Source organism: Curcuma longa, chromosome 15 (genome assembly GCF_044706935.1).
Source record: "Curcuma longa cultivar G26 ecotype Majalengka, Jawa Barat chromosome 15, ITB_CL_G26_1.1, whole genome shotgun sequence".
Classification (NCBI taxonomy): domain Eukaryota; kingdom Viridiplantae; phylum Streptophyta; class Magnoliopsida; order Zingiberales; family Zingiberaceae; genus Curcuma; species Curcuma longa.
In genome coordinates, this window is record NC_133875.1 from 3,224,662 (window position 1) to 3,240,664 (window position 16,003).

Below are 16,003 nucleotides of genomic sequence, written 5' to 3' on the forward strand. Positions count from 1 at the left end.
CATTGAAACATTACACAGTGGTAAAGAGGGAGACATTCATGTAATTGTTTAACTAGAAAAGCATAGGGTGAAAGTTAAGAACTTACCCGAATGCTCGAATGCAGAGATGTTTCCTGCTGTCTGCATGATGCTGAATAGGGATCATTCAAATGAGCCATTCAATGTTGGAATTCAAAAGTTGGCCGTTGAAAAAAAAAAATTGAAGTGATGTGCTGAATTTGAATGAATGCATGGATAAAGGGCAAAGTGAGCAAAACAGACTGGTAAATGGTGAAATGAGTTTGGAATAAATACACCAATTTGTAATTAATGGAATCCAATATGATGTCTTAAACAAAGAGAACATGGAACAACATTAAGATAGGGAATGCACGGAGAGAACTTAACAAGAATAGAGGAACACTTCATCCATAAGCCAAAAAACCATTTAGAATAAAGTAAAGATGCCTCTTGCTACTTAGCCATCACAAGGAACTTTCAGAGCTTTCATTTTCTCAGACATTTCCTTTAATTTGGTGTGGAGAGCTACTTGTAACCCTGTCTTTTCTACAAATGCCAAGCTAAACCGTTGAATGTCCTCTTTAAGTTCCTTCAGCTTCTGCTTTTCTTCATTCAATTGGTTAAGCAACTCCTCTTTTTCAGCTCTGATCTGGTCGTTCTCTTTTTTGGACAAGGAGAGAGCTCCAAATAGAGAAAAGTTTTCCTCTTTGAATAGGGTGCATTCAGTTTCCATGATGTTATACTTTTCCCTTGAAGCTTCTAGTTGTTGTTTAATGAAGTCACATTCAGTTGCCAAGCTTTGACATCTTTTGCTGTCTGCGTCTTCATTCAATACTGGATCCTTCAGGAAAATTCAATTATTCAGACTGCATATCCACAAAAAAATTGAAGCTTTCTCTTCTGTTTAAGCAAAAGACAAATAAAATAAAATAAAAACTCCCGAGGATGATAGTTATACAAGGATGATTCATGAACATGTAGGCAACTAATACATTTTCAGAAACGAATTAATTGTCTATATGGATAATTTGGCAAAAAATATAGCATTACATGTTATGAATTTTAAACTTTGAATATCTATTCCAAATTATAAATAATGTTGGAAATATTTCTATTTTAGTTAGATCTGATTTTTTGTTAAAAATACAAATATCTGAGCCTCACGATGAATTAACTGTTTAAAACCTTTTCTATATTTAGTACAAAGATATTTAATCAATTGCAAATTTAAATTATGAAACGTAGTTAATACAATTTCAAATTTGTCTAGAAAAATTTTATTTGTTTTTAATAATTGACCATCAGAGAGCCTTTGACTACGCAAATATATATATATATACAACAGTTGAATTTTGACACAACAAATTAAACGTAAGATAGTTAGCCTAAATGTGAAAGATAAGAGTAAGGTAAAATGTCCACTTACATGTGGCATATCAAATGATGGCAATGGCTGGCATTTTATATCCGGTGTCAGTTGAAGCATATCAAGATCAGTGATGCAACCTTTATTTAGTTGCATCCAGAGATCCTCATCGGCTGTGTTGCCAAAAGCTTCAAGAGTAGGGCTTGAATCAAGTTCCATGAAGCAGCTTGGCCGTTTCATGACAAAATCATCTCCCACTGCTTTAAAATTGGGAGTTCTGAGTACATTACGTTTTGACACACTTGCATCATCAAAAATGGTTACTGAGCTTTTTTTTTGCTACAGAAGTTCATATGTGAAGTTGATCAGTGTCAATCTACTGAGTCATCAATTCGATAGGTGCTAAGCAATATTTACTAGATTAATCTGATTACCTGAATAGAAACTGAAGCATAGTCTGAAGTAGAGAGGCTGCTAAGATCTTCTAGCTTCTTTTGCTGATCCTTTATGCAAAGTTCTAATGCTGCACGTCTTTTTCTTTCTTCCTCTAGTTCCATTGCAAGTTTTTCACGTTCTAATTCAGACTGGTGGGAAATGAATTATGAAATAAGATTGATTTAGCTAAAACAATGAAACTCACACTTCCAATAGTAATTTAAAGTTTTTAAACACATTTTGTGGCCAATGAAACCTTCATACCTTGTGCATATCATTCCGTTGCTTCAAGATGACTTGTTCCAATACTTCTGAATGAGAACCCTGAATATAGAATGTATGAACTATATGTTTGGAGCATTTTGATAAAAACTAATATAGATGAAATAGGACCTGTAGTTTTCCCCGTAAGTCTTCAATTTCTTGTTTTTGTCGTTTCAGTAGAGCAGCATCAGTTAAAATCTACAAGACCAAAAGTACTTGGCAACACAAACATCTAACAAGGACTACAAAGGTGTACAACATAATTCCTCAAATATGCTTCATACTGCGATTGGCCTACAAGTTTAACTTGATTCCACAAATATGTAGCTAGATATAAGAAAAAATCTACACAAAAAACATAAACTTTAATAGGCATCCTAATGATTTCCCATACAATTAGCCCATTCAAATGGTTCTGAGCAAATATGAGATTTGAAGTTACTAGCATCTAGCTATCAACAGGTAGTTGATCAAAGCAAAACTGAAAGACCAACCTCATTCACTTGGACACAATTTGTGATTCGCTTGGCTCTGCTTGCGAATTGAAGTGTCCCTCTACTTTCCTCTATGTGAACCTACAAGTTATCAATTACAAACCAAAGATATGGAGGAAAATTAAGAATTTCAGAAAAATTTTATTAGGAACTACCTCTTCTGGTGCAACTGTACAAATTATAGAAGTTTTTGAGTTACCACCGAGAGCCGGTTGAAGAATGCGGGTCAACTTACTATCACGATATGGAATGTGCCTCCTGTACAAATAAATAGTCATCTTAGACACCATTTAGACTCGTCAGTAGCATTTGTATGTTCCATTAATTAGATTCTGAATTAATTTCATATTAGGAATATAATCTTATATAAGCCTTATTATGATGAGTTACTAAATGAAAATAGTGAAACTATGAAGTTTTAAAGAAAGCATTGAGACATTAGTCTATGCTGCCTAGCAATGCTTATTCTTTTAGATATATAGCTACTAATTCGATCAAGACTGTAAAGGTTGCTGCCAATGGGTTTGAAACCTATTTCATTGGAACAGGGTTTGCTATATGGAAATTGGTCTATATTTCTAGACAAATTTTTGTAAAGATACTAAATATCTTTTTTGTATTATGAGTATAAACTATAGAGTCATGACATGCGATGTAGCATCATAAGAAATCAAACGACTCAAAATTCACAATCCAGTTTCCATTATGATGAAATAGGGGAACAATCAACTAGTTAGAAGTTGGAGTACCTTTGTTTTCCACTCTCACTGAGTTTGTTGATCACATTACCAAGAATCATCAAACTCTTATTAATGTGCTTCCCCTCCTTCAGTCTAGCTCCTCCTGTGCCTGTTTTAGCAATCCTCTCTGAGCCAGCTAAATCTACCAAGTTCTGTAAAAGCAAAGCATAAAGTTTGCTTTTGTGGTGATTGCATGATTTTGGACCTGAAATAAAAGAAGAAACACACCAGAACTGATACACGAATAGCATCTGCATTTGATACATCTCCAGATTCCATGGAATCTCTTGCACTGCTTTCAATGACCTAACAGGACTGCTTTTTTAATAAACTAACAACGGGGAGTGTAATATTGACCGACAAAAAGACATAATAGAAGTACAAACTTTAGGTTCCATACCATCCTAAATATAGTATGTGATCTGCTGCTCCGAGCATTCATGTTAGTTTCACCGAAATGCCTATTTTCTGCAACCAAAATATGATATTCACACAAAAGCCATATGGATTATTGATTTAATTTAGACACAACTCATTTTATAAACCTTCTCCGAGTTTGAGTAGTTCAATCACTTGTTCAGAACTGTTCACAATTTCCTCTCGTAGACCCGCCACGTAGATTCCTCGCTGAACTCAGAATGGGAAAGGTTTTAGCAGACAAATAGGCATTCATATCCTGAATATCTCTTATGCAGCAAATCTACCTCCAGGCTTTCATGAATTGGGAGTTTCTGGTTTCCCAGCGTCAGTAGATCATTAATCTCTTCATTGTAAATCTCCATATATGAGACCCTAATCAAGAACTCACGGTCCGTAGTCTATTTTCCCAACAAAAGCATCACTTTAACTTATTTTTTCTCGAAACTAAACTAAACCTAACCGAGAAACAAATCAAATCACATACCATCTCGATTGTACTAAATACATCCTTGACGGCAAGAGGGATGATTCCGGGATCCTCTTCCGAGCCATTCATGGTGAAAGTTTTTCCGCTGCTCGTCTGCCCATAAGCGAAAGCAGTCCCTGCAACCTAAAATGATGAATCGCCAGTACTGGCGGCAAAAGGAAGACAACTGAACTCACCGTTGAACCCATTGATGGCGGCTCGGATGATGGATTTGATGAGGGGATCATAAACCATCGTGTTGCTATAGCTCTGATCAAAGACATAATCTGATCGGAGGAAAAGAATAATAATCAGAAAGAAATATCAGGTGAAATCGGAGACGACGGAGGAAGAGGCGGTGGATCAGAGAGAGATTCACCGAACGCAAAGGAGACGCCAGAGATCGGAGTTCCAAGGGGCCAGTGAAGCGAGATGTGATTATCTTCGACCTTCCAAATCCGATCGGAGGACGGATCGACGGCGATCGTGGTCGAGGGGCGGAAGCGGACGGCGACGGAGATCTTCTCCATTGGCACTCGAGATCCTTCTCTTGCTTCACTGTGAGTAGTGACGGAAGGCTCCAAGGGAATTTGAACGGGCACTGCGCCTTCAGCGGGGCAAACGTTTGAACTACTTTTCGCTCTGGATCAGAGCTCGATTGGGCCCATAGATAGTTATATGGGCTGATGGCCCAAGAAAATGGAAGCCCGAGTTCAGCTGAAACATAGCAAAAGTTAAAAAGGTGCTTCTAATTAGCAAAATTATCAGAGTGGTATATTTTTATAAAAAATAATTATCAAAAGAGCCCTCATATTTTCAAATTCTCTTACCTACATCACCGTCCCTACCTGGTGCTGCGTCGACCATTGTCAATATTTTGACTAATACATTGTGGATAGTTTCAACATCGATTCAAAGATTGTCAACGTGCATGCTCCTGAAATAAAATTGCAGAGAGTGAAGGAGAGACCTATAAAGCACTCAAAAAGAGAGTTAAAATGGCACCGAAGGTGTGATCCCGGCAAGTCACTTCTACGCTTAAATTAGGGTTCGACATGATGAATTAAAGAGTTTAATGACTCTAAGAAATTAGAATAAATGTGTACGTACCTGTACCTATGGACATGAGTTACTTTTTTATAGTAGTTGATTTCCGAATTAATAGTATCCGTCTAAGAAATATTCTGATACACATGTTCTTATTTGGAAGGATTCTATTAGTTTTTGTATATTTTGAGAATATGTTTCTATTTCTTTAGAAGAAACGGCTCTGGGCTCCCCGAATTAGGCGGAGACAATCGTGTTTCAAAATAAGAATCACACACAAGAGGTCGGCACGTGATGCAGGAAACGTGCTAAGATTGAGGCACAGAAGGTCGGCACATGATGCAGGAAGCGTACCGAGACTGAGACAGGAGGTCCGCACGTGATGCAGGAAGCGTGCTGGATCCGGGGCAGGAGGTCGGCAGGTGATGCAGGAAGCGTGTCGGGTCAAGACAGGAGGTCAGCACCTGATGTAGAAAGCGTGTCGGGTCCAAGGCAAGAGGTTAGCACGTGATACAAGAAGCGTGCCGGGGCCGAGACAAGAGGTGAGCACGTGATGCAGAGAAATGTACCTAGACCGAGGCGAGAGGTCGGCACGTGATCCAGAAAGTGTGCCAAGATTGAAATAAGAGGTTAGGTTTCGAGTTCACGAAGAAATCTTCAAAGTTAACCGATAATTATGCTTATATGATTTTTGATTTTTCTTAAATCCCCCTTTATCTGATATTCACGTAATTATTAAATAACCCTACCTGATCAATCGAAAACCCACCGAAGCCTGTGAACAGAGGCTCGAACTCCGGCGAGAGGAGAATGTTGCCGGATTTGATAATTTGTAAATATAATATGCTCTTTCGATAACAAGTCCAAAAAATGACACCTCGTTTCATAGTTGATAAATAGTGCGCTCTTAATTTTTGTCTGTGCTTTACAGTTTACATCTTTCCTGAAAGTCCGTCGGCCTTTTTGATTAGGCTGCTGGCGCCGGCATCATGAGCTTCTTTGTCCCAATGGAGATCTCCATGCACAGAGCAAGGCACACAGTCATGATCGCCATGGTTTTGGCACCCGCATACCTCACCACTTGCTGCCCTCTCTCCATTACCTCGCGAATCACATGAACATCTCTGGCCTCCATGGGCACCGGCTGAAGTAATCTCCTGTTGTCCTGTAATGGCGTTGTTCTGTGATCAGACCTCACAGTGTGCCATGTCCTCACCAGGGTCTCTACGGCTCCATTGCCCACGGCGACCAAGACGTCCTTCATCTTAGCCTCGTGCATGGGGTTCGTAAGGCCGGTGAACAAGTCGTCGACGGCGTTTGTCTTCGTCCGCCTGTCGAGGTACGCTGCGGCCGCGGCGCCCACGATCCGGTCGATGAAATGCTCCGCGAGCTCTTTGCAGGTCTTGTCGTCGCGGAGAATGGCAACCCACCTCGGAGCACTACTCTCGTCTGATCTCCGGAATAAATCAGTAGAAGAGATCAAGCTCGATGACAACTCCCTCGCGAAGCTCCCGGTGACCTCCGCTGCGAAGCCTGACCCGGCGCTAGAGAAGAACTTGTCCAGAAAGCACTCGAGGAAGGTCGTAGCAGAGCCAATTCGCGATTCCGGCTCCAAGGACTCGACTTTTCCGGCGGTTAGCTCGGCTGACCGGAGCCCCCGAACGATCCCGGCGGCGACAGCCTCCGAAGCGCTAGAGATCGCAGCGGAGAACTCCAACGAACCCGCGAGCTTGGCGATTTGCCGAAAACTGGAGGGGACTTCTGAAGAACCAGACCAAAGGAAGCGGCTCAAGTCGGAGGAGACAAGGCTGATGGCCTCGACGGAGGAAGAGGCGGCGTCGGCTACAGAGATCAACGCTCCGGCGATCCTCGCGAGCTCTTTCCGCCTGCGCGCGATGGAGGGGAGGTGGTAGAACTTGTAGGCACCGTAGGCGGAGACTCCGGCGGCCGCGGCGAGGAGGATGAGGCGCCACCGCCGTCCTCGCCGGGAGGAACCGAGCCCTGGCGCGGCGAGCGATGGCATGAGGATCGAGGAGGTTGCAGCGCTGACTTGGCTTGGTGCAGTAAAATAGTTAGAATGCGAATCTGTCTGAAGGCTTTGACGTTGACTAAAGTCAAGTTCACATGGAATTGCATTGCGATGCAAGAGACAAGCAATTACGTTGAAAATTCCTCACTTTTTCACTGAAAAAAAAAAGATCGATGGAGGTATGAATTCACTTCTTTTGTATTCGATTGAAAGGAAACTTGTTGTGACTGATATTAAAGGAATTGAACGTTACATGTTTTGCACACACAAAGTTGGTGTGACATTAAGAAGAAGAGTCAATGCAGTTAAATGCTGAGTGGGACCGCATGAGGTGCTCCCTGCGCATCTTACTACGTCATTTATGTCCTCTCCGCATAAAATTCTCTATAAGCCCATTTCGCTGTCTATAAAAAGGCCCGTTTCAGAAAACGAACTAGGGCTCCGTCGACCACTACTTTGAGGCCCGGATCCGTTCCCTGTCGCCAGCCGCCGGAGCTCCTCCTCTTTTGACTCTGAGATTGAAGCGGAGGGATCAGTTACACGGATCCAATGGAGGGGGAGGGTTTGGGTGGGGATGGAGGCTCTGGGGACCTCGAAGAATCCGCCGCCTCGATCGAGAAGAAGGATTTCAGGAAAGGGAAGAGGTTTCACCAGGCGCTCATCAAGCTCTACCTTCCTCCTTCGCCTCGGCGGTCGCCGCCACCTCGACTGCCTCAAGTAATCTCTTTGGCCACCTCTTCGCCCTTCCAATTTTCCCCCCTACGTTAGCGAATTCTGAAACTTGTAGTTAAATGATTGCTGTCATTCCGCCAATTTAAGTGTTTCGAAATTTTTTTCTTATCTTTTTAATGTTATATTACTATCCAAGCAGGAGTAGCTTCAGTTCTTTTTGAGACTAGGATGCCCAAATCATAGATTTGTTATCACTAATCGGAGAAGTCAATGCAACTTGGGTATTGCACCCATTTCTCGCTTTCCATTTTATAGCATGATTTGGTTTTGTATTTGTTTTAAGTATATACACGTTGAATTATGTTTAAGTTAATCTTCTGTATGAAATTACAGTGATTCAGATATATTTGGATTGAAAATTTACTTTCCTGAAGTTAAGATTTATTATTTACTCTTCTCTTTTACTTTATCAAGTATTGATATATACAATCAATCTTGTGTGTAAAGAATTAGTTGATGCAAATGCAAATACGTACAGAGTTGAATCAGGAATTTATAATAGTGATGAAGTACATTCCCGTAATTAGTGATATGGCCACAAAATGAGTTCAACGATGTGATAAGTTTCATCTGATTGACCTCACATAGTATAAACTCATGATCTGTATATTTTGTTATATTATTATGAATCTGTCCTTCGACAAGTTGCCATTTGGCACATAATGAGTTCATACTTGTCATTTATCTTAAATAAACTTTCTTTAATTTCGAGCGAATAAAGGAAATGTTATGCCAGGCTCAATGTGAAAATGGCTCAGTAATTATTAGAGCTTATACTTTGATTGTTATCAACTGGGGTTATCGATGGCAGACTAGTTGAGTTTGTTTTCAATGGCCATTGTATTGCATGTGTTTGGATGTATCGTGTTGCTCTAGTGTATCATATCGCTCTAGAAGTCTAGACCATATTATTGTCTTAAGGGTGGATGAATTAATTGAGTTTAGATCAAAGGGAGAAACAATTGATACCATCAGGTTTGAGTGACTTAAGTAATACCAGGATTGATTTTCCAAGCTTATTGTCATGTAGATTTGAATTGTATTCCTTTATTTCCTTCTTCGAACTTGATTTTGGCTACCATTTCAGTCTGTTTCTAGTTTTTTAATCATGGATTCTTAAGCTGCTCCTGTTCACTATTAGCCAAATGGCTGACTTCTGGTTGAGTGGCAGTCTTAAACCTTCACGTTTGACCAAAGTAACTTCTCAATTGCTTGTTGTTGAAGGATGCAAATACAAGAATTGGAAGAAGATAGGATACAACTTGTGACTGTAACTTCTTCATTCTACCACTTCCTATAATTGTAGCAAAAGGTGATTATGCTAACTCCAAGTGGCTCTCATAGCCTGTCCCCAGGTTATGTGGAGGGAGGTAAATCACGGGGTCAACTTATAGCCAACCACCAAGTGGCTAGGGGATGGGAGGAAGTTTTTTCCCGAGGGTATGTGTCCGTTGGGAGTTGATCTATTGTCCCATTATAACAAGTCTGCCACCCTCTAGTCAATTGAGCACCCCTGTGGGGAATCTACCACTTCCTACAACTAACTTATACAAGTCATCACAAAAATAATTGATTATCTACTCCAAGGCAACAAATTGATGCAATCTTGAAATACAATTGATTAACTATTCCAAGGCAACAAATTGATGCAATCTTGAAATACAAATAGCACATGATAAATAACAAATTGATGCAATTTTTCAGATTTCCTTAGCCCTCTGGGTGCTGTCTATGCTGCTAAATAACACCAATATTTGATCTGTGTTTGCCTTCATTACTAAAATTACACCCTTGATAATCTATGACAGATACCTGTGGATGAGCTAGTGCCTCTTGTTTGTGGGGATTTGGATTCAAATTTTGACCAAGGTAATTGGGCGTACAATTCACAAACTATTTGTCGGTTCTTGTCATCTCACTTCTAACTCATTTGTTTTTGCAGATGTAGATAATGACGGAAGTGAAAGCTCTCAGGCTCTTGAAGATGACCTTGAACCCAAGAAACTCACAAGGGCTCAGAGAAAGAGGCTTAGGAAAAGGAAGTTGAAGGAAACTGCTTCAGTTGGAAGAAAAATCATTGGACCTTTGTTGCCATCCAATGCCCAATATGTGGACGAACCTTCAGAAAGGTCATTGCGTGAGAATGTTTGCGAACCTGAATGACTAACATACTAAAGAGTTCCTTTTATGGTATGTACAGCTTGTTATATTAACTGATTTTCTTTTAATTACAAGCTTAGATATCTTTTGTTTGCATTTATATTATTATATACATGAATTGCAGATTTTGTAGGATCTCAGGCTATTTGTTTGTCTCATGTACAGTCTCCGATTCCCATGGTAAATAAATCTGTAATGACCTGAAGCTCTGAAATTATTGATCTACATGATTTGTTTTAGTCCATCCAATTCAAATAATCCTGTCCAATCAAATTGGTTCATTCAAAGATATGAGCAGATCTTGTGCAACAGTCTTTGTTATGTCTCCCTAATAATTCCAATCGCAGATGGTCGTTTTCCTCTAATGCAACCAAATTTCCTGCAAGATGCTCTGCGGTGGCCTGACCTGATCCTTTACGGCCGCCGTCCGGCCGGGTCCGCCGATCAATTGCCGTTGGAAGAGAGAGGTCAAGTGCCGACCTCACCTGAGCGTTCTTTAGGTTCTCGGAATTTCTTCGACAAGCTCGTCCGTGGCAGAGAGAGAAGAAAGCTACGTGACGGCGACAGAGTGAATGCTTCGTCTGTGGCTGGTTTTATCCTTTCTTTCTCGATGAGTTTGCGAATTGGAGCTTCAGCAGAGGACGAATTGGCAAAAGGGACGGCACGGATAGAAGATGACAAGGAGCCGAGCAGGACTAGGAGTGGCGGCGTCGGGCCCGCGCGGGCGCAGTGTGTCGTAATGGCGCCGGACCAGGACAGCTGTCACCGGTGGTGTGGGGGCTCCTCGCGGAGCTCCGCCCTGTGGACCACGGCACCATTTGGAAGCAATTTCGATCGAACCAAAAGCAAACCTCAAAGGATTCATGCAAACTGACGATCAGAGGACATCGCCAGTCTGAATTTGCTCTCAAAAGAATAAAATGGGGACCCAGAAGAGCAGGAAAGCGTGGCTGTGTGGCTTGAGCTGCTCTTGCGCAACTGTAGGAAAGTGACGAACTGGGGAGGATGACATTGGCAACAGTAAAAAATAAAGGGCATGAAAAGATGTGAATATCCCAATTGCTTTGATCAAGTCATGCAAAAACCGTACTGGTGATGTGGATACGTTGCTTTCTTGCAGAATTCAAAAATTTCAGAAATCTTTTAATGAAACAAGTTGCTGCAGTGAAATGGTGAAGTGTCAGATTCAAAGATTTCAGGGGGATCAACTTCAGATAGCAACACTGATTGTGAAGCTTGGAGTCACCCAATGATTAGGTGTGTTCTTCAATACTACCTACTGCATAGCCATTTCAACACAGTCTTTGGTGAGTTCGTCTGCCTCGCGGAGCAAATGCATGTAGTGCGATGACGAGAATGCTCCTCGAGACCTTCTCCACAAGTCAACCTGCAGAATTGGACTAGAAGGCTCCCACTAATGCGGGTTTCTTCTTGGAAAAAAAAGGTATTAAATTTAAACACTATCTTCTTCTTCTTCGTTAACAGATAGATTAGACAAAAGCGTAAAGACTGGAGGCGTGGTGAAAGTGAGCAACGAGTGGCCGGAGGAGTCTTCAGAGGTAGAAGTGGTGGTTGGTGAACAAAGTGAAGACATTACACAGGCACTTTGTGTGCAGGGACGAGCAACAATTTGGGAGCAAGCACAAGAATTTGAAGACTTTAGAGGACTTTTATGACTTTGGATTTTGGAGTAAAGTGAAAGTTTTCTCTAAATAAAACATGAAAATGTCAAGGAGAAAGCTTTGAGACCGAGGGAAGACAGAGGAAAAGGAAGAGCGACCGGTTCTCCTTCCTCTGTCTTCTTCTAGCGGCCAATCCTTTTAATGATTTCTCCTTTTTTTCTTCCCTTTCAGAAGGCGTTTGTAGCCCAAGGAGAGCAGCAGAGGAAGCAGCCAAGAGAGAGAGAAGAAAGGAGACAGAGGCAGAGCAGACAGAGATGGAATCGCCATGGCTGCTGCTACTGATGAGGATCCACGACGGCGATCGCTGTGATCATCATCAAATTTAATCCACCAAAATAGATCTGCTCTCTTCAATCTCCGTAAATAGAATTCAACCACAGTAAGCGCATCATCGTCTTCAAGCTTCAACCTTTTCTTAATTAAGGACCAGAGCAAGGAAGTATATTTGTTCGTTTCTTGAATTCTAATTAATTTTTTGTTTTGATCGATGGATGCTTGGGTTGACGTGGTGGTTGCAGATCTTAAAGTTGGCTTGCTCTTGATCGATGATGGTGATGAAGGGTAGAGCAGAAATATGGGAGCGCCCACGAAACTGATAAGGAGCTCGACCAAGACCCGCCTAGAAGTCGTCCGCCTACATCGCCGGAGCCGCACCATGTCTCATGGCTTCCATCAAGGCCTCTTAAGCTTCCCCGACGGCCTGGATAGCGGCGACCACGACCACGTCGCTCAGCTGAGCAGGCGGGACAATGGTTGCGTCGCCAGGGTACACCCCGCGCTCGTCGTCCCAATCGAAGAAGAGACAAGCATCTACGATTCCGCTGCCGTAGGAGCCGCCGCCGCTGCTGGAGGTCACATGCTTTCTGACATGTTCAATTTTCCGCAGTCGTCAGGGTTGGCGGCGCCGATGGACTTCCGTATCATCCCTTCGAGATCCATGGCCATCGGCGCAGCCGTGGACTGGTACGGCGCCGACCAGCATCCCCACGATCAGCAGCAGCATTCGGTGCCTGGTTTGAGCACCGACTCCTCCGCCGCGATGCAGCTTTTCCTCATGAGCCCGACGGCAATGCAACCGTCACCTCAACAGATTCGATCTTCATCTTCGCCACCACAAGTTGCTGCCTTTCATCATCATCGCTTTACGGAGTCATCTCCCTTCGGCGCCGGCCGGGTGGTAGAAGGCCAAGGACTGTCTCTCTCTCTCTCCTCCTCCCTGCAACACCTGGAGATGCAGGCCAAGGCCACCGACGAACTCCGAGCGAGGGAAGGGATCCCATACTTCAATAACAATCAACACCTGCAGGACCAGCAGTTGCACGTCGCCGCCTTTGGGGGCAGCGGTGCCGGCATAGTCAACGTTTTGAGAAGCTCCAAGTACGCCAAGGCGACGCAAGAGCTACTGGAGGAATTCTGCAGCGTGGGAAGAGGACAAACCAAACAGGCCAATAAACTCGCAAAGCGCGGTAGCACATCCAATTCTAACCGTAACCTGAGCAGCATAGGCAGCTCCGGCAGCGCATCAAAGGGTTCTCCCGCTTTGTCTCCTGCCGAAAGATTTGAGCTCCAGAGGAAGAAGACCAAGCTCCTCTCCATGATCGACGAGGTACGTATAATTTACCAATACAATTTTCAATTTCCGGCAATTTATTCATCACATATAGAATACTTTTCTTCAACTGCAACAACAGCACTGATTAGATTTTTGCACCGAGTCGATTAGTTGATCTGTTTCTTTCATCAAATCCTGCGTATGTTGGACTGTACTACTTCAACCGCGTGCTCTTGTTATCTTCCCAACAAAACTGAAATGCTGATGTATGACATTTGTCTTTCTTTCTCTCCACGATTACATCATGATTCTAGGCACCAAAGGCATGATATACAGAGGGGAATTGATTATTGTACATGCTTAGAAATTACTGCGATTTCGTTGATTGTGATCGCAGGTGGACAGGAGATACAACCGCTACTGCGAGCAGATGCAGATGGTGGTGAACTCGTTCGACTCGGTGATGGGGTTCGGGGCGGCGACGCCGTACACGGCACTGGCGCAGAGGGCCATGTCGCGCCACTTCCGGTGCCTCAGGGACGCGATCGCGGCGAAGCTGAAGCAGACGTGCGAAGCGCTCGGGGATAATAATAATAATACTAGAGGCGGCGCCGCTGGGAGTTCTGGTGGCTCCACCAGCATCACCAAGGGCGCCACGCCGCGGCTCCGCCTGCTGGACCAGACCCTCCGCCAGCAGTCCGCCTACGTCCAGTTGGGCATGATGGAGCCGGAGGCGTGGCGGCCGCAGCGCGGCCTCCCGGATCGCTCCGTCAACATCCTCCGAGGCTGGCTCTTTGAGCACTTCCTTCACCCGTACGCCTTCTCCTCAAAGCTAATTTACTACTTGGTTTACACGTTTAGACATATTTACTTCTCCTCTTCATATCAATCCTACTCCATCTTCGATTTCAAATTATCTCTAGATCGACATTCTAAACTCATCTATTCCTGTTGGATGGAATTGCATGCCTTTTTCGCAGTACCTTAAAGCTTCTCATACAGTGATTTGTGATCCACTGTACATGAAAGATCTGACAGCGAGCATTCATTACATATTATTCCACTGCCACTCTTGAATTCATGCATGTAGCCGTAAAGGATTGTCTTTTCCTCAACATCTGTTCACTTCCATGAAGTGGCAGAACAGAGCATGCATACCCTGTGTCCTATGAACAGGCTTTACTTTTAACGTTGTTTAGTTCTTGTTGTCCATGTGCTTAGTCGTCCTTGCGCAAGAAAAGCTGCAAGAAGAAATCGATAGCGTGGTTTGGTTGTGTGGTTTCTCAGGTACCCGAGTGATGCAGATAAGCATTTGTTGGCGAGACAGACAAGTTTATCCAGGAACCAGGTTTGTCCCATGAATCTCTTCCCGTGATTTTTTTATTAATTAACCTCGTAAACTGCGAGATCATGATCGATGTAGGTGGCCAACTGGTTCATCAACGCGAGGGTGAGACTGTGGAAACCGATGGTGGAGGAGATGTACCTCCAAGAATCCAAAGCGGAGGAAGAGGAGGTGAAGGAGGAGGAAGCGGAGCCGCCGCCGGAGGAAGACATGAACCAGCGAACCCACTCACCGACCATGAGACCCGAATCCGTTAACCCGCCACCCGAAAGCGGAGACGGCTCTTCTGCGAGCACGCCGTGGCGGCACGACCACGGCAGCAGCCTCGCCGGCGCCGACGAGGCATTCGAAGTGCACCGGTTCTCCGCGGCGGCGAAGCCCGGCGGTGCCGGAGACGTGTCGCTCACGCTCGGACTACGGCATGCCGGAGCCGGCGGAAGCGCGTCGGAGAAGAGCAGATTCTCGGTTAGGGACTTCTCCAAATGTTGAATTTAAACGATGCTAGAAATCGATCCGCCATTGACGCAACGAGTTAACTAAGATAGACACAGCAAGAACATAGAAATTAATGCATAAGATCTTTTGCAGGTTTCATTTTTTTATTAAATTTTGTCACCGGAGAACACGAACGGAATTGCGAATGATGCTTCACAAACTGATGCTCCCAAATTGAAGTAATGGCAATTTCAACTCCATCTTCATCTTCGACTATCAATCACAAGCATGTCGAGTATTCATGGAGTTTCATTAGGCAGGGGCGAAGTTAGAATCTTGGTTCACTGTAAACAACATTATAATTACTAAAGTAAAAAATATAAAATCTTATAATTATAAAGCATTACAAAATAACTACTTTACATAGACAGTAAGACTATCATTTATCCAATCATTACCCATTCGATCACACAATGTCGTAGTCATAACTAAAGGTGCAAACTAATTGAATCGAGTCGAATAATATGAAAATATTGATATTTTGAGTTCTAGCTCGAAAAATATATGTGATAGTTGAATTTGATTCAAAGCTCGAAAATATAAGTAATTTTGGCTTGAGCTCCATTCGAAATAAAATTCGAGCTTGAGTTTGGTTTGAATTATTCGAACTTTGATTCGAGCAGAATCAAACTGTTCGAAATGACTTAAATTTGAGTTCAGTTCGAATTATTCAAATCTTAATTTGAGCATATTTAAATTAAAATTATGTAAAAATAATCACAGTTCGATTTGAGTTCAGCTCGCGAGTGACTCGTGAACAATCGAACAAAATATTA

General features: G+C 43.0%; 4 protein-coding genes across 5 annotated transcripts; 2 read left to right on the top strand and 2 right to left on the bottom strand.

Annotated features, from left to right (window-relative positions):
* Nucleotides 1-457: 457 nt before the first annotated feature.
* On the bottom strand, nt 458-4,715 carry LOC141846802 (kinesin-like protein KIN-7L). Its single transcript, XM_074734862.1, has 15 exons — nt 4,565-4,715; nt 4,383-4,472; nt 4,204-4,322; nt 4,004-4,117; nt 3,845-3,926; nt 3,700-3,767; nt 3,528-3,605; nt 3,309-3,451; nt 2,715-2,817; nt 2,560-2,640; nt 2,195-2,263; nt 2,066-2,125; nt 1,801-1,950; nt 1,427-1,705; nt 458-841 (listed from the first exon to the last, which is right to left on the bottom strand). Exons 1-15 carry the CDS (start codon nt 4,713-4,715, stop codon nt 458-460), a joined length of 1,971 nt encoding a protein of 656 aa, XP_074590963.1.
* A 1,368-nt stretch (nt 4,716-6,083) lies between these two features.
* On the bottom strand, nt 6,084-7,255 carry LOC141845758 (protein PHLOEM PROTEIN 2-LIKE A10-like). Its single transcript, XM_074733759.1, has one exon. It carries the CDS (start codon nt 7,253-7,255, stop codon nt 6,200-6,202), a length of 1,056 nt encoding a protein of 351 aa, XP_074589860.1. The 3' UTR covers nt 6,084-6,199.
* Nucleotides 7,256-7,810: 555 nt separating this feature from the next.
* LOC141846830 (uncharacterized) lies at nt 7,811-10,533 on the top strand. 2 transcript variants are annotated; one of them, XR_012603368.1, is made up of 5 exons: nt 7,811-7,978; nt 9,802-9,862; nt 9,936-10,183; nt 10,278-10,333; nt 10,501-10,533. XR_012603368.1 is itself a non-coding variant. In XM_074734890.1 (4 exons), exons 1-3 carry the CDS (start codon nt 7,811-7,813, stop codon nt 10,154-10,156), a joined length of 450 nt encoding a protein of 149 aa, XP_074590991.1. In that variant the 3' UTR covers nt 10,157-10,183; nt 10,278-10,533. The 2 variants fall into 2 exon arrangements, 1 of the variants encoding a protein (XP_074590991.1); XM_074734890.1 differs by having other exon boundaries at nt 10,278-10,533.
* Nucleotides 10,534-10,697: 164 nt separating this feature from the next.
* Nucleotides 10,698-15,353, top strand: LOC141846178 (BEL1-like homeodomain protein 2). Its single transcript, XM_074734175.1, has 6 exons — nt 10,698-11,597; nt 12,007-12,214; nt 12,354-13,441; nt 13,785-14,200; nt 14,675-14,735; nt 14,811-15,353. Exons 3-6 carry the CDS (start codon nt 12,410-12,412, stop codon nt 15,219-15,221), a joined length of 1,920 nt encoding a protein of 639 aa, XP_074590276.1. The 5' UTR covers nt 10,698-11,597; nt 12,007-12,214; nt 12,354-12,409; the 3' UTR covers nt 15,222-15,353.
* The last annotated feature ends 650 nt before the right edge of the window (nt 15,354-16,003 follow it).